Below are 21,019 nucleotides of genomic sequence, written 5' to 3' on the forward strand. Positions count from 1 at the left end.
GTACTGATAAAGGATCTAGTTACTCACTACCATGTTGCTCTAATTTTATACCCATATACACGCCCTCTGAATGAGAAAGGATGCATCTACACCTTTTGGTAACGTGGTAGATGAAATATAATATCATAATGTGTTTTCTTAGTTTTCTTTGAACACATGAGATTGATTTTGTTACATGCCTTTATTACCCAGTTATTTTTAAAATTGTCTCTTCACATCATTTGTCTGCTTTTTTTTTTAATTTTTTTTAACGTTTATTTATTTTTGAGACAGAGAGAGACAGAGCATGAACAGGGGAGGGGCAGAGAGAGAGAGAGGGAGACACAGAATCAGAAGCAGGCTCCAGGCTCTGAGCCATCAGCCCAGAGCCCGACGCGGGGCTCGAACTCACGGACCGCGAGATCGTGACCCGAGCCGAAGTCGGACGCTCAACCGACTGAGCCACCCAGGCGCCCCTCATTTGTCTGCTTTTAATGGACCATAGTTCTTTTTACTTATCTATAAGGTCTCTTCCTTATTCAGGATTTTATTCTTTTGTCTCACATTAAAAACAGATTAAAATTATTTTAATTATGGTAAGACATATATAACAAAATTTACTCTTAACTGTTTTTAAAGTACTGTCTATTCACTATCATTAAGTACTTTCATAGTGTTGTGCTACCATCACCAGCATCTTGCCATAGAACTCTTTTTATCTTGTAAGACTGAAACTATACACATTAAACAGTAATTCTCCATTCTCCCTTTCCCCAGTCTCAATAACCATCATTCCACCTTCTCTCTGTGACTTGCACAGCTGTAAGTACCTTACATAAGTAGAATCATACAGCGTTTGTCTTCTTTTGACTGGCTTATTTCACATGGGGTAATCAAAGTTCATTCATCTTGTAGCGTGTGTCACAGTTTCCTTTTTCTTTAATGTTTGCTTATTTATTTTGAGAGAGAAAGAGAGAGAGCGAGCAAGCCAGGGAGGGGCAGAGAAGGAGAGAGAATCCCAAGCAGGCTCCACACTGTCAGCACAGAGCCCAACACGGGACTTGAACTCATGAACCATAAGATCATGACCTGAGCCCAAAATCAAGAGTCTGATGCTTAACTAACTGAGCCACCCAGGTGCCCCACAATTTCTTCCTTTTTAAAAGTGAAATAATATTCTATTGTATGTATATATCACATTTTGTTTATCCATTTAATGACATATGTTTTGGTTGCTTCCATCTTTTGGCTATTGTAAATAATGCTCCTATGAACATATGGGTAAAAATACCTGTTTGAAACCTTGCTTTCAGTTCTTTTGGGTATATACTTAGAAGTGGAATTACTGGATCTTATGGTAATTTTATTTTTAATTTTTGAGGACCTGTTATACTGTTTTCCACAGAGGCTCTCCCATTTTACATTCTCACCAACAGTGCCAAGGGTTCCAGTTTCCCCACATTTTCACCAACACCTGTTCTTTTCTTGTTTGTTTTTAATCTTTTTTTTTCCCCTTTTTTATTTTAGAGAGCGCGTGAGCAGGGGAGAAGGGCAGAGGGAGAGAGAGACTCTTGAGCAGGCTCCACACTCAGTTCAGAGCCCAACATGGGGCTCAGTCCCACAACCCTAGGATCATGACCTGAGCTGAAATCAAGAGTTGGATGCTCAACCAACTGAGCCACCCAGCCACCCTTTTCTTTCTTTCTTTTTTTTAACAGTAGCCATCCTAATGAGTATGAAGTGGCATTTTGTGGTTTTGATTTGCATTTCCCTAATGATTAGTGATGTTGAACATCTTTTCATGCTTGTTGGACATTTGTATCTCTTCTTTGGAAAAATGTGTATTCAAGACCTTTGTCTATTTTTAAATTGTTTTCTTACTGAGTTGTAGGAGTTCTTTATATATTCTGGATATATATGCATTTTCAGATGCATGATTTGCAGATGTTTCACCCCATTTTGTGGGTTGCTTTTTTACTTTGAAGATTTTAATCTTTAATGCATAGAAGTTTTTAATTTTTATGAAATTCAGTTTTTTTACTTCCTCTTTTGTTGTCTATGTTTTATAGTATTATAACCAATAAATCATTGCTAAAGTCAATGTTATGAGGATTTTTTTTTCTCTATGTTAACAACTAAAAATATTTCAGTTTTAGGTCTTACATTTAGGTCTTTGATCCACTTGGGGTTAACTTTTGTATATGATGTAAAGCAAGAGCCCAGCTTTATTGTTTTGCATGTGGATATCCAATTTTCACCACATTTGTTAAAAGCCTGTCCTTTCCCCATTGAATGGTCTTGGCACCCTTATCATCTGTATGTCTTCTTTGGAAAAATGTCTATTCATGTTTTCTACCCATTTCTTAACTGGATTGTTTTTTGGCTGTTGAGTTCTATAAGTTCTTTACAGATTTTGGATACCAACCTTTTATCAGATATGTCATTTGCAAAAACCTTCTCCCATTTTGTAGGTTGCCTTTTAGTTTTATTGATTGTTTCCTTCACTGTGCAGAAGCTTCTTATTTTTATGAAGTCTCAATAGTTTATTTTTGCTTTTGTTTCCCTAGCCTCAGGAGACCTATCTAGTGAGAAGTTGCTACGACCAATGTCAAAGAGGTTACTGCTTGTGTTCTCCTCTAGGATTTTAATGGTTTCCTGCCTCACATTGAGGTCTTTAATCCATTTTGAATTTACTTTTGTGTATGGTGTAAGAAAGTGGTCCAGTTTCATTCTCTTGCGTGTTGCTGTCCAGTTTTCCCAATACCATTTGTTGAAGAGACTTTATTCTGTTGGATATTCTTTACTGCTTTGTCAAAGATTATTTGGCCATATAGTTTTGGGTTCATTCCTGGGTTTTCTTTTCTGTTCCATTGATCTATGTGTCTGTTTTTGTGCCAGTACCATATTGTCTTGATCACTACAGCTTTGTAATATAATATGAAGTCTGGAATTGTGATGCCTCCAGCTTTGCGTTTCTTTTTCAAGATTGCTTTGGCTATTCAGGGTCTTTTGTGGTTCCATACAAATTTTAGGATTGTTTGTTCTAGCTCTGTGAAAAATGCTATTGGTATTTTGCTAGGGATTGCATTGTGTAGATTGCTTTGGGTAGTATAGACAGGTTAACAATATTTGCTTTCCAATTCTTAAGTATGGAATGTTTTTCCATTTCTTTGTGTCGTCTTCAATTTCTTTCATCGGTGTTTTATAGTTTTCAGAGTATAGGTCTTTTCATCTCTTTGGTTAGATTTATTTCTAGGTATCTTATTGTTTTGGGTGCAGTTGCAAATGGGATTGATTCCTTGATTTCTGTTTCTGCTGCTTCATTATTGGTTTATACAAATGCAACAGATTTTTGTACATTGATTTTGTATCCTGAAACTTTACTGAATTCATGTATCAATTCTAGCAGTTTTTTGGTGGAGTCTTTTGGATTTTCTGTATAGAGTATCATGTCATCTACAAATAGTAGATCCTTGCCAATTTGGATGCCCTTTACTTCTTGTGGTTTCTGATTGCTGTGGCTTGTACTTCCAGTTCTATGTTAAATACCCGTGGTAAGAGTGGACATTCCTGTCTTGTTCCTGACCATAGTGGAAGAGTGCTCAGTTCTTCCTCAATGAGAATAAGATTAGCTGTGGGTTTTTCCTATTTGTTGGCACCCTTATCAAAAGTCATTTGACTATACATGTGAGGGTTTATTTTTGGACTTTCTGTTTTCTATTCCATTAGTCTGTATGTCTCTTTATGCCAGTACCACACTGTTTTGATTACTGTAGAACTTTGAAGAAAGTTCTGAAGTCAGGAAGTGTGAGATCTCCAACTTACTTCTTCCTTTTCAAGATTGTTTTGACTATTCAGGGTCCATTGAGTTTCCATATGAATTTTTCTTATTTCTTGAAAAAAACATAATTGGAATTTCGATATGGATTGCACTGAATCTGTAGGTAGCATGGCTGTCTTAGTAATATTAATGTTGTAACCATGAATTCAGGATATCTCCATTTATTTACATCTTCTTTAATTTCTTTCAGCAAAGTTTTGTAGTTTTTTCATTGTACCAGTTTTTCATCTCGTTAATTCCTATTTTATTCTTTTTCATGCTATTGTAAATAGAGTTGTTTTCTTAATTTCCTTTTCAGATTGTTGATTGTGCATAGAAATACAACTGATTTTGGTGTGTTGACTTTGTATTTTGCTACTATGCTGAATTTGTTAATTCTAAGTGGTGGGGGTGATGTAGAGTCTTTAGTGTTTCTACATATAAGAGCATATCATCTACAAATTTTAGTTTTTCCTTTATAATTTGGATTTTTAAAATGTATTTTTCTTGACTAATTGCTCTGGCTAGAACATCTAGTACTATACTGACTAAAAGTGGTCAAAGTGGGCATTCTTGCCTTGTTCCTGATCTTAAAGGAGAGTTTTCAGTCCTTCACCATTGAATATGATGTTAGCTGTTGGCTTTTCATATATGGCTTCTATTATGTTGAAGTAGTTTCCTTTTGTTGCCAGTTTGTTCAGTGTTTTTATCATAAAAGGGTGTTGAATTTTATAAAATGCTTTTTCTGCATCATTTGAGTTTTTTCCTTCATTTTGTTAATGTGTGTTACATTAATTTTTGCTGAACCATCCTTGCATTCCAGCAACAAATTCAACTTGCTCATGCTGTATAAGCCTTATAATATGCTGTTGAATTCAGTTTGCTAGTATTTGTTGATGAGGTTTACATCAGTGCTCGTAAGGGATATTGGTCTCTAGTTTTCTTATGGTATTTTACTTCGGCTTTTGTATCAGAGTAATGCTGGCCACATAGAATTAATTTGGAAGTCTTCACTCCTCTTCATTTCTTTGGAAGAGTTTGAGGAGGATTATGTGAATTCTTAAACCTGTGATAGAATTCACCACAGACACTATCTGGTGTTAGGCCTTTATTTGTTGGAAGGCTTTGGATTACAGATTCAGTCAACTTACTAGTTATGGGTCTGTTCAGGTTTTCTTTCTTTATGATTCAGTCTTAGAAGGTTGTGTGTTTCTTAGAATTTGTCCGTTTTATCCAGTTTATCGGCATGCAGTTGTCCATACTACTCTCTTATAATCCTTTTTATTTCTCTATAATTGGTAGTAATGTGGCCCCTTTCATTTCTGATTTTAGTTACTTGAGTCTTGTTTTTCCCCTAGTCAGTCCAACTAAAAGTTTGTCAGCTTTGTCAATCTTTTTGAAGAACTAACTCTTGGTTTTGTTGATTCTATTATTTTTCTATGTATTTTGTTGATCTCTACTTCAGTATATTCTTTTTCCTAGCTTTGGGTTTAGTTTGCTCTTTGTCTAGTTTGTTCACATGTAAAGTTAGGTTGTTGATTTGCAATCTTTCTTTTTTAATGTAAGCATTAACAGCTTTACATTTCCCTTTTAGCACTGCTTTTGATAATTTCCCATAATTTCCCATAATTTTTGGTATGTTATATTTTTCTTTTCATTGGTTTCAAGATACCCTGTGATTTCTTCTTTGACCCATTGGTTGTTTAAGTGTGTGTTGTTTAATTTCCACATATTTGTGGATTTTTCCAGTATTATTTTGCTATTGATTTCTAGTTTCATTTCATTATGATTGAGAAAGATAATTTGTATGATTTCAGTCTTTTAAAATTTATTAATGCACGGGGGCACCTGGGTGGCTCAGTTGGTTGAGCATCCAATTTCGGCTCAGGTCATGATCTCGCAATTCACAGCTTCAAGCCCCATGTTGGGCTCTGGGCTAACAGCTCAGAGCCTGGAGCCTTCTTCAGATTCTGTGTCTCCCTGTCTCTCTCTGCCCCTCCCCCATCACGCTCTGTGTCTCTCTCAAAAATAAATAAAAACATTAAAAATTTTTTAAATTTATTAATGCATGTTTTATGGACAGCATATAGTCTTATCCTGGATACATGTTTACTATTTTGATAAACTTTAGGATTTAAAAAAAAAATTCTTGAAGTCAGTTTGCCAAACTGAAAAATCTGAGAGAATGGTGCTCCACAAGACTGTGCTTATTTCAGATAGTTTCTGCAAGTTTGGGGATCTTCAGGGCCACTCTCATTTGACTAGCTGGCTACAGATAAGAGGGTGCCCACAGTCACCCTCAGGTTTGATAACTCACAACAGTGACCTCCAGAGGTCAGGAAAGAACCATATTATGATTACAGTTTTATTGTAACAAAAGATAACAAAGAACCAGCCAAAAGCAGAGCCACCAATGGCAAGGTCTGGCAGAGCTGCAAACATGAAAGGGCCTTCCAGACATCTCAATATTCAAAAGAATAAGCTTTCAAGAGAGCTTCAGTGTTACAGAGTTATTTGTTTGTGTTTTGGTTTAACTAGGTAGGTATGATTGAGTGGATCATTGCCCAATGCCCAATGTGATTCAGTCTCCATCCTCCTTCCCTTCCCAGACTGATACCATGATAGCTCAAAGCACCAACCCTTTAATCACATGGTTGGTCTTTCTGGCATGGCTAGACTCCATCCTAAGTCATCACATTAGCAAAAACTATCTAGGGGCATGCCATGAGTCATAAACTATAGCTATAAACTATCAAGTATGGGGGCACCTGGGTGGCTCAGTCAGTTAAGTGTCTGACTTTAGCTCAGGTCATGATCTCACAACTCGTGAGTTCAAGCCCTGCATCAGGCTCTGTGCTGAAGCTCAGGGCCGGAGCCTGCTTCAAATTCTGTGTCTCCCTCTCTCTCTGCCCCCTGCCTCCCCCCATTCGTGCGCGCGCTCTCTCTCTCTCTCTCTCTCTCTCTCAAAAGTAAATAAAATATTAAACTATCAGGTATGGTCCAAGGGCCTCACAATTATACTCCTTCCAGTAACTTAGAGTGGTTAGAGGGTTACCTCTTGGAACTATGGACAAAACCCTGCCAAATTCTTTATTACCCAGTTTTTTAAAAAATTCACTATGAAACTCTGACTGTAATTGAATGAAAGTAATAGGTTAATTTTAGAATTAATGGCTTTACATTTTGGTTCTTCATATAGAAAAACCAAGTATGCATCTTCTCCCTTTATTCAAATTTAAGGGGGGGGGGCAGTTCCCTCATTAGAATTGTAAAGCTTTTTGCTCATTTCTTGCAAAGTTTATTTTTAGGGTATTTTCCCTCTTCATTGTTGTTGTCAATGTTAGTTATCTCCTGATGTTATTTTCTTTATGCCTTCCTCTATTGCTTTTTAAAATTGATTCAGAAGTTGCAAAATGATACAATCTTATTTGAAAAAAATAAGTATAAATAGTATAGTAATCTCCCTTCTTCTACATAGCTTCTACATTCTATTTGCCTTTTATTTATGGTATGGTTCATTTCTGGTGTTTTGCAAGTCACAACATACTCATAATTCTTTTTAATGGTCACTATTATTAGCTGTTGTTATTATTACTTTTGTGACATTTCTTGACTAATATTCCAGTACTGTGTGTGTTTTGTGATTCTGTATTTTAATCTTTTTCAGTATAAATCATTGAACAAGTTGATTTTCAAAAAAAATTTTTTTAACATGTATTCATTTTTGAGAGATGGAAAGGGACAGAGCATGAGTGGAGTAGGGGCAGAGAGAGAAGGAGACACAGAATCTGAAGCAGGCTCCAAGCTCTGACCTGTCAGTACAGAACCCAACGCGGGGCTTGAACCCACAGACTGTGAGATCATGACCTGAGCTGAAGTTGGATACTTAACTGACTGAACCACCCAGGCACCCCAGAACAAGTTGATTTTCATTACATTTAATTTCATATCATGTGATATTAATATTCTTAGCCATGATTTTTTTGGTTTACATTTGTTCCTTCTTAATCTCTTTTGGTTTGTTCTCTTTTCCCAAATATCTTAATGTTGGAGTGCTCTGGGGTTCATTACTTGCTCCTTTCTCTTCTCTTTATACTCATTCTCTTGGTAATATATTCTCTTTAACTGCCATGTATATGCTGGCAATTTCTAGTTTAAAATCTCTAGTCCAGACTTCTATCTTAAATTCAGTCTTATGGGTCCATAACGCTGCCTTCTCAGCATTTCCATTTCAATGTCTAAAATCAACTTGGCTGGGTGGCTGTCAGTTAAGCGTCTGACTCTTAATTTCGGCTTGGGTCATGATCTTGCAGTTCGTGAGTTCGAGCTCTGGATCAGGCTCTGTGCAGACAGTGTGGAGCTTGCTTGGGATTCTCTCCCTCTCTTTCTGCCCCTCCCCCGCTCATGCCATCTCTCTCTTTCAAAATAAATAAATATTTTTAAAAATAAAAATTAAAAACACTTTAAGTTTATTATGTTCAAAACTGAACTCCAGATCTTACATATATCCCCACCTAAACCTGCTGTGCCCATGGCCTTTCCCATCAATGGTGATGGCTAATCCATTCTTCTATTGCTCAGAACATAAACTTTGAAGGCTTGCTCATCTCTTTTTACTGTTACTTTCCATATCCAATCTGTCAGGATATCCTCTTGGCATTTCCTACAAAATACATCTAGAATCTGGCCACCTCACTATACCTCCATTGATAGCTCTCTGGTCTGGATCCTCATCATCTTCACCTGGATTACTACATTCATAGGTCCCCTTACTTCTTCCATATTTGCCTCCATTCAGTATTTTCATTGAACTGTACATAAGTATCACTCCTCTACTCCACAGACACTTCAGTGGCTTTCCATCCCACTCAGGATAAGAACCAAATTTCTTAGAAAGTATATAAACCTTAAATAATCTTATCTTTTATTTCCTGACTTCATCTCCTACAACACCTCTCCAGACACACTGGCCTTCTTGCTATTCCCTAAACATATCATATGTGCTTCTACTTTTAGGCTATTTCTTCTGCCCACAATGCTGTTTCTCAATATCTAAGTGACTGACTTCTTCACTTATTTCAAATCTTTGCTTAAATGTTAATTTATTAATTATTCCTAATTTACCAACATTTGACTGACTTTACCAACATTCCTAATCTCTTTTACCCTGCTTTTCTTCTTCTGAAGCACTTAGTACCTTCTAACATACAATAAAATTTACTCATTTAGCATTTATTTCCTATCTCCCCCAAGAATATAAGGTCCATAAAGGTAAGGATCTTTGTTTTGTTTAATATCAAAAGCATTAGAAGACTTTGGCACAAGGTTTGATAAATATTCTTGCAAGAAACAACTATAATAATGGATGTTATTTCAGTGCTTGTATTATTCATACATGTGTAAAATTATAACCAAGTCCATCCATCTCCATAATTCCTTATTGACATGAGATTTACCTTTCTGATTTTTAAAAAAAATGTTTATTTTGAGAGAGAAAGTGTGAGGGAGGGGTAGAGAGGGGGGCAGGGACAGAGGATCCAAAGTGGGTTCCATGCTATCAGCACAGAGCCTGATGCAGGGCTTGACCTCACAAACCGCGAGATCATGACCTGAGCTGAAGTTGGATGCTTAACAGACTGAGCTACTCAGGCACCCCTACCTTACTAATTTTCTTATAATTTCTAATCATTCCTCTTCAAGTTTCTGTATGATCTATTTTCAGTTTCTTACAAACATCAGAACTACAAAAGCCAATGTTCTTGTGGGTTTTATTTGTTATTAAATACACATACTTCACTTTATGAATGTAAATTCAGAAATGTTTCTTCTGGTACATCATAGAGGAGACATGTTTTTAAATTATTTTTCAGGCTGGGAATCTAGGTGTGAGACTGAAGAATTAACCTCAAAGCAAGATATTTATGAAGCACAGTCATCCCAGAAGATTCTAGAAAAACTTACAAGCTGTGGCCTTGAGTATTCCAGTTTAAGAGAAGAATGGAAATGTGAGGACCATTTTGAGACACAGCCAGTAAATCAGAAGGCATGTTTCAAGGAAGAGACAATCACTCATGAAGAACCCCTTGTTAATAAAAGAGCACAAGAATATAACAAATCTTGGGGAAATTTCCATCTGAACACACTGCTTCATACACAACAGATAACCACCAAAGAGGAGAAAGTACATAAACATGATACACATAAGAAAAGCTTTAAAAAAAATTTAATGGCCATTAAGCCCAAGAGTATCTATACAGAGAAAAAACTTTTGAAATGTAATGACTGTGAAAAAGTCTTTAGCCAGAGCTCATCTCTTACTCTTCATCAAAGAATTCATACTGGAGAGAAACCATATAAATGTGTAGAATGTGGAAAAGCCTTCAGCCAGAGATCAAATCTTGTTCAACACCAGAGGATTCATACTGGAGAGAAACCCTATGAATGTAAGGAATGTAGGAAAGCCTTCAGTCAGAATGCACACCTAGTTCAGCATCTGAGAGTTCATACTGGAGAAAAACCTTATGAATGCAAAGTGTGTAGGAAAGCCTTTAGCCAGTTTGCTTACCTTGCTCAACATCAGAGAGTTCATACTGGAGAGAAGCCTTATGAATGTATTGAATGTGGAAAAGCATTTAGCAATAGATCATCCATTGCTCAACACCAGAGAGTTCATACTGGTGAGAAACCTTATGAATGTAGTGTCTGTGGGAAAGCATTTAGCCTTCGTGCATACCTTACTGTACACCAGAGAATACATACTGGAGAGAGACCCTATGAATGTAAGGAATGTGGGAAGGCTTTCAGCCAGAATTCACATCTTGCTCAACATCAGAGAATTCATACTGGAGAAAAACCTTATAAATGTCAAGAATGTAGGAAAGCATTCAGCCAGATTGCCTACCTTGCCCAACATCAAAGAGTTCATACTGGAGAGAAACCCTATGAATGTATTAAGTGTGGGAAGGCTTTTAGCAATGACTCATCCCTTACTCAGCATCAGAGAGTTCATACTGGAGAGAAGCCTTATGAATGTAACGTTTGTGGAAAGGCTTTCAGTTACTGTGGATCCCTTGCCCAACATCAGAGAATTCATACTGGAGAGAGACCCTATGAATGTAAGGAATGCAAGAAAACTTTCAGGCAGCATGCACACCTTGCTCATCATCAGAGAATCCATCTTGGGGAGTCACTCTCACCACCCAATCCAGTCAATCACCAAGTTCTCTAGACACTATCTCATAAATATATCCAGAATTTATATTCTTTTTTTTCTATCTCTAAAGTCACCGTAGATTCATCTCACCTCAATCACCATACTGTAGCTTTCCAAGAGGTCTTCCTATATCAACTTTTGATCCCCTTAAATTCATTCCCACCATGCCCCAAACTGATTTTTTTGAGTATAAGAATACATCACTGCCTCCAGTTAAAACTTTTTTTCTTTTTTGGCTTATTATTTTCTTAAGCTAATATCCTCAGTCTTTAAATTGTCTATGAGGTGCTTCATTATCTGGTTCTTACATACCTTTCAGTCTTATTTTATTTATTCCAGTCTCCTTCACTGAGCACTAGGCACTTCCCAGGACTAAGAGCTTAGATTCTGGAAAATCAGCTCTACAACTGCTGTGGCATTGTATGACTTTGAGTAATTTGTTTGACTTATCTAAACCTCAGGGTTTTCTTTAATTCTTAAAATAGGGATAATAAAGGATACTGTATTGTAGAACTGTGATTATTAAATGATATAGTGTCTGTTGTAGACTGATGCATATAAAGGAATAAATTTGCATGTAAAGTGCTTCACGTAGCACATCAATTATAGCAGATATTCAATAAATCATAATAGCTAACGTGTATTGAGTGTCTACTCTGCACCAGGCACTGTTCTACATACTCAGCATATGTTAAGTTACTTACTCCACAGCTAGAACAAAATTCTTCAGTGGACAAAGTAGAACATCCCTGGGAAGCAGCAGGTCAGAATTAAGAAAACCTAAACATTTTAGAAACATAAGTGGGAGTCTTTGCACTCTAGATATGTAATCAGGATAGACAAGTAGTAGAACTACTAACACCTACAACCAGTTTTAGGAAGTTTCTAAAGAGAATTGGATAAACAATATAAGGAGAATGATGATTGAGAAGAATACAGAACTCACATTTAGATCAAGAAAAGAATAGAGGATCACAACTCCAAAAAGCCAATAAACATAGAAATTCATACTGTCCCATAAAAATACACCAGGCCCACGCAATTGTATGGGTGAATCTAAGTAATTTAAGAAGCATTTAAATTGTTCTACACCACAGAAAAAGTATAAAGTTTGTGAATGTTTTAGCCAGTGGTTGTAAAATTTAAACCAAATAGGAATTGAGGGTAAAAAGCTACAGACAAATATATATAGGGTTTCCTATATATATTATATATTATATATATATTATATATATATATAATATATATATAATATATATATTATATATATATTATATATATATATATTATATATATAATATATATATTATATATATATTATATATATATATATTATATATATAATATATATATAATATATATATATATATATAATTTCTCCTTCAGTGAATATTGAGTACCTACTGTTTGCTGGACATGGTTTTAGACACAAGGAGACAATAGTGATCAATACTAAGACTATGTCTTCATGGAGTTAAATTTCAAAGGCTAAAATCATTAACACTTAAATATAAAACAATAGATTTTCTAGACCTAGCAAAATGAAAAATAATCAACTGAGGAGTATTATATGGTCTAAGCTGAAGAGAGAGCCTAATAAAAGTTGTCAGCTATTCCTAATTCACAAATTCACTCCAATTAGAACCAAAATTCCTCAGGTCTTTTTTCCTTTTAATTTCACAGCTTTGTTCTAAATTCATCTATGAAGTGTGAACTCTTAAGCAAGACAGCTGTTGAGTCTGACCTATGTCTAGAAATTCTGCATATGATTAAGATGGCTTAGACCCATAGAGAAAAGATGGATTTGGGGTTATTAGAATAATTGTTTATATCCATTACAGTAAGGGAAAAGCAAACAAAACCATAGTGAACTATTTCAAAATCATTACATTGGCAAAAGCATCATAGTACCAATTACTGGAAAGATGTGGAGCAGTACGAATGTTCATACAGTGCTATTGGAAGTAGTTGTATTTAGGATAATTTAGCAATATCTAGTAAAGTTGAAAATGTAGATACTCTCTGACCCAGCAGTTCCACACTTAAACCTCTTATAGTCTCTCCTCTCTTCATGTGTCTAGAGAAGTATACATGAAAGTCTATTTCAGTATTATTTAAGAATGAAAAGCTTAAAGCAATCAAAATAACCATTAGGGTGAATAGAAGTTAGATCCCAAGTTAAAAAGAATGAAGTAGAGATATTTCTGTCAGCATGGATAAATCTTAAAACAATATTAATGAAATTGAACTAGACAGTATTTTGTATTATACGGTACCATTTATATAAAGTTTGAAAATATGCAAATTGATGCTGTGTGTATTTTCCATGGCTAAATACCATATAGATTTAGTATAACAACATTCATGGAAATAATAATTAAATCCAAAACAGTGGTGACCTCTGGAGGGGGAGAAAAATGAGCTTGAGAAAAGGATGCAAAAGGAGATATCTGTTAATCACTCACTTCTTTAAAAAATAAGCAAACATGGCCAATTCTTATAAATTGATAAAGCTGGTTGTTGGTTTATAGGTAGGTTCTTATTCTCTATATCTTTCTGTATATTTAAACTACTTCATAATAAAAAAATAACATTTAAGTATTTGCTTTTGTCAAGTTACTTCCTTACTATATCTCAGGCATGCCACTGGTGTTCCCATCCATATTCATCATTCTCTTCAGAAAGAAGATGACACATAATTGATTTCAGATGCAATCACTGTTAACAATTTGGTATATCAGTGTTTTGACAATGACTGTATTCTTATGCTGACAGTTTTGTGGCCTACTTATTACACATTTTCCCCCATCAGTCTTTTTCTTCCTCCCCAGCTTTACTGAGTTGTGACTGACAACACTGTATGTATAAAGGTGTACAATGTGATGTTTTCATACATTTATACATTGTGAAATGATTACTGCAATCAAGCTAATTAACATATCCATCACCTTACATGTTATCGTGTGTGTGTGTGTGGTGAAAACACTTGAGGTCTCTGCAAATTTCAAGTATTCATTAACTATAAGTTACCATGCTTTACATTAGGTCTTCAGAACTTACCCTTATAAGTGAAAGTTTATACCTCTTGATCAATATCTCCCTTCCCCCCACTCCCCAGCCACTCATCACCACCATTCTGTCACTGTGAGTTCAACTTATTATAGTCTACCTGTAAGTTAGATCATACAATATTTGTTTTTCTGTGTCTGGCTTATTTCAGTTAGCATAATGTCCTCCAGGTTCAGCTATGTTTTTGTAAATGGCAGGATTTTCTTTGTTTTTAAGGCTGAATAACATTCCATTGGATGTGTGTGTGTGTGTGTGTGTGTGTGTGTGTGTGTGTGTGTGTGTTTTCTTTACCCGTCTACAGACACTAAGGTTTTTCCATATCTTGGCTACTGTAAATAATGCTGCAATGAAGATGGGCATGCAGATAAGTTTGAGATCCTGATTTCATTTCTTTGGAATATATACGCAGAAGTGGGGTCATATAGCAGATCTATTTTTAATTTTTTGAGAACACTACATACTGTTTTCCTTAATGCCTGTACCAATTCACATATTGACCAAAAGCGTACAAGGGTTTCCATTTCTCCATGTCCTCACCAACAGATATCTTTTGCCTTTTTTGATAACAGCCATCCTAACAGGTGTGAGGTGATAACTTGTTGACATTTTTGTGGTTTTGATTTTCATTTCCCTTATAATTAATGATGTTGAGCACTTTTCATGTACTTGCTGGCCATTTGTATATCTTCTTTGGGAAAATGTTTATTTGGGTCCTTTGCCCATTTTTGTTATTGTGCTTTTTTTTGCCATTAAGTTACATTAGTTCCTTATATATTTTGGACATTAATCCCTTACCAGATATGTAGAATCATATTTTATGTATCTGGTAAGGGGTTAATATTTTCTCCCATTTCATAGATTGCCTTTAATTTTGTTGATTGATTCCTTTGCTGTGCAGAAGTTAGTTTGTTGTAGTTCCATTTGTTTATTTTTGCTTTATGTTGCCTGTGCTTTGGTGTCAAATACAAAAATCATTGCCAAGACCAATTTTAGTGAGCTTATTCCCTATGTTTTCTTATAGGAGTTTAATGATTCCAGGTCCAAATGAAAGTCTAATACATTCTGCATTAATTTTGGAGTATGGTATGAGATAAAGATCTAATTTTAATCTTTTGTATATGGGTAACCAGTTTCCCCAATACCATTTTTTAAAGAGATTATCCATTCCTCATTGCATTCTTGGTGACTTAGTAAAAAACTAGTTGACTGTATATGCAGAAATAAATCCATCATCATTGTTAACATTTACAGAGAACCTTTCTGTATGCACCATGATTTATTAATTCCGTTCTTTCCAACATTTTTAAATGTCTAGATTTTTCATAGGCCAATTACTATCCTTTCAGAACTTTTTCTCAGATGTTAAAAGGAGATAATACCTTTTTCATAGGATTGTTGTATGAATTATCATCACACATATTAATGCCTAGCAATGCTTAATGTTAGCTGTTACTATTCTATAAAATGTATGGGGGCAGTGGAAAGGGAACTGGAGAAGGGAAATGGTGTGAAGTCATTATAGTAGAAACAGGAGATTGAAATTCACTTAAGACAGGTATGTAGCACACAGGAACAAAGATATGTAGTAACTCTGGATTAAAAGATGTATGACTAAATTAACTTGGTCAGTATGTTTATAATCACTGTCCAGCATAATTTTTATTTCTGGTGACTTATATTTTTTCACTATACTTTTCTTATTTATAAGTCAAATGTAAACATAAGCAATTAAAATATCAAAGAACTTATTTACCACTGTCAGAACTTAAAAGAAGCCCCAGACCTATATGCCTGCATGATTGGGAATATTAACAGGGGATAGGATGACAGAATGAAGCAGAACACTTATCTACCACACTCCAGGGGATGAAAATTAGTAAAAGCAGTTAAAAAATAAAGTGCCCTCATTTCATGTCTATTACCTCATTAATAGCCTTTAGATGGAAATATATAGATGCACAGCACTATAGCTCAGTCCCTTATAGTAGCTTAGGAAAGAAATACTGTACTTAAATACTTTTGTCATAGGTCCCTAGGATCTGGAATGTCACTGTGCTTCTTATAGTCTGTGCTCATAAACAGCTCTGAGGTGGGCTATGTTCACCAGGCAGCCAGGTATTGAACAGGAAGGAATATACTCCTAAGTTTTTAGACTGACAAGTAGATACAAAAGAGAGAATCCAAATTTAAACTTCCCAGTTCCTAAGGCAATTCTCCATATATCTCTAGCCCTACTGAATTACAAAAAAAAAAAAAAAAAAAAAAAAAAAAAAAAAAAAAAAAAAAAAAATACTGCATTACTAATTGTCAGAGAATACTTAAAATAACTCTAAGCTCTCGCCATTTTTTATCTGGAGTCTTTTCAATTTCCTTTTTTAAATTTTTTTTTTTTAACATTTATTTATTTTTGAGACAGCATGAACGGGGGAGGGGCAGAGAGAGAGGAAGACACAGAATCGGAAGCAGGCTCCAGGCTCTGGGCCATCAGCCCAGAGCCTGACGCGGGCTCGAACTCACAGACCGGTCCGCAAGATCGTGACCTGAGCTGAAGTCGGACGCTCAACCGACTGAGCCACCCAGGCGCCCAAGGAGTCTTTTCAATTTCTGATGGGTTCCTTCTCAGCTATACTGAAGTAACTAGATCAGCACTGCCCAATAAAAATATATTATGAGCAATAGAACAATATATGTAATGTCAAATTTTCTAGTTGCCACATCAAAAACATAAAAGAAATAGGTGAACTTAATAGTAAGATATTTTACAAACTATATCTAAAATATTATTTCAACATGTAATAAAAAAATAGTGTGACATTTTACATTCTTTAATTCAGACTGACCACCTTTCAAGTGCTCAATAACCATGTGACCAGTGTAACCATATTGGATAGCTAGAACTAGACCTTTATCAGAAGGAACAGGCAGGTAGAGAAAAACTGCTAAATATATAAAAACACTCCAGGAATCTAACAGAAGGACACCAAATAGAAAAAATGATACTCAATGAAACAGAATTGAAAGAAAAAAAGGGAGAGAATTTTTCTAAAGCTCTAATTGTATTCTCAGTGTACTAAAAAGGGAGCGTTCTGAAAATTTTTTTTTTAAATCGAAGATGATTCAAAGAAGGAAAAAGAAAGAAAATGATTATCGGAATAGATATTGTAGCTATTTCAAATGACTTTCTGAAAAACTAAAAATCAAATGGCAGGAGTACCAATAACCTCATTCGAAGAAGTAAAATATCAGATACTCTGCAGAAGGGAAAGAGGGACACAAACTCACCGACAATGGTGCAGGATCCTTGTGTTTCCCTCTCTCTTTCACTGTTTCTCTGGATTCCTTAATATTTATTGTGTGAGAAACCACTAAAAGAACTGAAACCAGGAACGGGTAAAAGATACTGTCTCTTAAAGGTGAGAGTGTAAATAAAACCTCTTTGATGAGTAACTTGGCAGGATCTTCAAAAATATAAAATGCAAATACCCCAATTCATGCCCATGTATGTATCTACCTTGTACATTACAAATAAACATAAGAAAAATTCACCCTGAGTAGTGAAAATGAAATATAAGTTGGTATAAAAGGCATGGAAAGAAAGGTGGATAGGAAACAAAATATGATTAAAATACTATTTTTAAAAATAAAATTTTTTCATTAACACTTCACTTCTCAAAGAAGAAGCCTTCAATCATTCCTACCTTCACTCTTAACTTCTGGTCTTATCACTTTACTTTGAAATATTTGTCACCAAGGACCATTTATTTTGTAATTCCAAAGGTCTAGGCTTTCCCTTTTTCTGAGTTTGGTACTTTTCTAACTCCCTTTCATATACTATTCTCTTCTTTCTTCTTAATAGCTAAAATCATATTGTCTTAGTTCTTCTATTTTATTTAGACACCCATAAGTCTTTTCTGTCAGTATTCATTCTTCATAACTGACCTCATTACCTCCCAAAATGTCAAGCATGTGGTTGATGCCACAATCATATCTGTAATCCTGAGGATGTTTTGATATTCAGTCTCAATTATCCACTTCAATTTTGCCCCTAAATCTCAAAATCTCAAACCTTAAGTTTCCCAGGCCAATTACATTGTGTGTGTGTGTGTGTGTGTGTGTGTGTGTGTGTGTAGGTATTTACCAAACCAACACTTCTGATGTCCCTTTATATGTATGTAAATGTCACAGTTTCCCTTCCAATCAAGCTTAAAGCTAAAATTTCAAATGTTTTCTAGGCTGTCATCTATAGTATCCTTTATTGTTGGAAACTTATGTGAATAATATTACATGGAAATATTATTATTCTCCATTATTTTATGCAATATTTGAAATTTCTGATCAAGTTTAATGTTCTCCATAAAGATCAAGCACATCTTTGCTACATTTTAAATTGTGGGTTTTTTTAAGTTTATTTATTTTGAGAGAGAGAACACAAGTGGGTCAGGAGCAGAGAGAGAAGGAGAGAGAGAATCCACGCTCTCAGGTGGATTGAACCAATGAACTGTGCGATCATGACCTGAGCCAAAATCAAGAGTCAAATGCTCAACCAACTGAGCCACCCAGGCAGGTGTCCTTGTAAATTGTGTTTTTTAAAGTTTTTATGCTGATACATAAAAATACAATGGATTTTTGTTTAGTATTATATTCTGCACCTCTCTTAGTTCTAATATTTTTTCTATTGATTTAGATTCTCTTGGGCTTTCTATATCTTCTCTGAATAATGACAACTTCTCTTTTAGTAATCTTTCTATTGTGTCTTCTGGCCTTCCCTTCCCTTCTTCCTCTCTTCCCTTCTTCCTTTTATATTTTATTTGCTTTGCTAGAACCTCAGTATAATGGTGAATAGAAGTAGTATTGCTAGATATCCTTGTCTTATTTTGAATTTTTAAGGAAAAATAATTCTAATATGTTACACTTTAAGTATGATGTTTACTGTAGGTTTTTAAAGATAGATATCCTTTATCAGATTAAGAAATTTACACTCTTTCTGGTTTAATTTAAAAAAACAAGAACAGTTTTGAACTCCAACGAATATTTTTTTCTGAGATTCTTAATATGGTTTTTATTCTTTAAGCAATTAATATGGTTAAGTCTGTTAACAGATTTTTCTAATGTTAAGCTAGCCTTGCATTCCTAGGACAGACCACCTTGGTTGTAATGTGTGTATATATGTGTATAAAAGCCATATTTAGGGGCGCCTGGTGGCCTAGTAGGTTAAGCATCTGATTTCAGCTCAGGTCATGATCTCATGGTTTGTGAGTTCGAGCCCACATCGGGCTCTGTGTTGACAGCCTGGAGCCTGCTTCAGATTCTGAGTCTCCCTCTGTCTCTCTCTCTTCCTTGCTCTGTCTCTGTCTCTGTCAAAAATAAGTAAACATAAAAAAATTTTTTTAAGCCATACTTATTTTCTAATATTTGGCTATTATTTTTGAGTTTATAATCATATGACTGATATTTAATTTTCCTTTACTTTTCTCCCCATTTTTGCCTTTATGGTATTATTGGTTTTATACAGTGAATTAGCTGATGGGCATTTACTCCTATTCTTTGGAAAATTTGGAACATAAATGTAATTATTTGTTTTTTGAAAGCTTGGGGAAACTCAACAGTAAAACTGTTTGGCCTGATGTTTATTTTTGGAGGTGTTAAAGTAGTTTTTCAAATTCTTTATTATCTATTTAAATGTTCTATTTTTTGTAGCTTTGGGAAGTTATTTTTCTGAGAAATTTTTCATAACAACTATATTTTCCAACTTATTAGTGTGGAGTTTTTCATATATTCTCTTATTTTGTGTATCTCTACAGCATCTCTTGTTGTGTCCCTACTTTTACTCCTAAAAATATTTGTAGCTTTGTTCTAGTTTTTAAAAACCCTGTCAACAGATCTTACATAGTTGACCCTTGAACAACACAGGAGTTAGGAATGCCAACCCCTCTGTGTAGAAAGAAATCTGTGTATAACTTTTGACTCTCCAAAAACTTAATTATTAATAGCCTACTACTAACCAGAAGACTTACTCATAACATAATCAACTAACATTATTTTTTTGTAATATTTAAAAAAATTTTAATGTTTATTTTTTGAGAGAGAGCACAAGCAGGGGACGGGCAGAGAAAGAGGGAGACACAGAATCTGAAGCAGGCTCCAGGCTCTGAGCTGTCAGCACAGAGCCCCATGCAGGGCTGGAGCTGGAGATGATGACCTGAGCTGAAGTCGGACGCTCAACCAACTGAGCCACCCAGACGCCCTTCAACTAACATATTTTTTATGTTATATGTATTACATAGCATATTCTTACAATAAAGTAAGCTAAAGAAAATTTATTTATTTCTGAGAGAGAGAGTGCATGCACGTGAGTGGGGGAGGGACAGAGAGACAGGGAGAGAGAAAATCCCAAATACGCTTCATGCTGACAGCGTAGGACTCAAACTCATGAACCGTGAGATGATGACCTGAGCTGACATCACGAGTTGGATGCTCTACTGACTGAGCCACCCACGTGCCCCAAGAAAAGAAGAAAATCATAAGGAAGAGAAAATATTTTAACAGTACTTTACCCTAGTTATTGAAAAGATCTGTGTATAAGTGGACCCATACAGTTCAAACCCATTTTGTACAAGGGTCACTATGCTTCAATAGTCTCTTTTTTTTTTTTTTTTTTTTTTATAATAGTCTCTTAATTAAAAAGCTTTTGTCTGTATCGGTCCATTCTTGTAGCTATACTTTCTAGTTCATTAATTTTTAAACTTACTTTTATTTTCTTTCTTCTATTTTTAGTTTTCTTTAACTCTTTGGGAAGAGACACTTCTGTCAATTCTGAGTGGGCTGCTATCTATATCTAAGTGTGTTTGTGAACAGATACATACACTGAGGTCAGCAGGCCAGGATACACTTGCTGTGCTTTCCAAATTAATCCTTCCCTTGATTTTGGATTTAGCCAC

General features: G+C 35.2%; 1 protein-coding gene across 7 annotated transcripts in view; it reads left to right on the top strand.

Annotated features, from left to right (window-relative positions):
• ZNF570 (zinc finger protein 570) overlaps positions 1–12,203 on the top strand; it is a 38,510-nt gene extending 26,307 nt beyond the window's left edge. For all 7 annotated transcript variants that reach the window (XM_042920094.1, XM_042920096.1, XM_042920097.1 and 4 more), the window contains one exon: positions 9,670–12,203. In XM_042920094.1, the coding sequence (XP_042776028.1) occupies positions 9,670–11,027 (1,358 nt within the window). In that variant the 3' untranslated portion in view covers positions 11,028–12,203. The remainder of the gene's footprint in view (positions 1–9,669) is intronic.
• Positions 12,204–21,019: the final 8,816 nt, after the last annotated feature.

The sequence above is a fragment of the Panthera leo genome, chromosome E2, assembly GCF_018350215.1.
Source record: "Panthera leo isolate Ple1 chromosome E2, P.leo_Ple1_pat1.1, whole genome shotgun sequence".
In the NCBI taxonomy this organism is placed as follows: Eukaryota; Metazoa; Chordata; class Mammalia; order Carnivora; family Felidae; genus Panthera; species Panthera leo.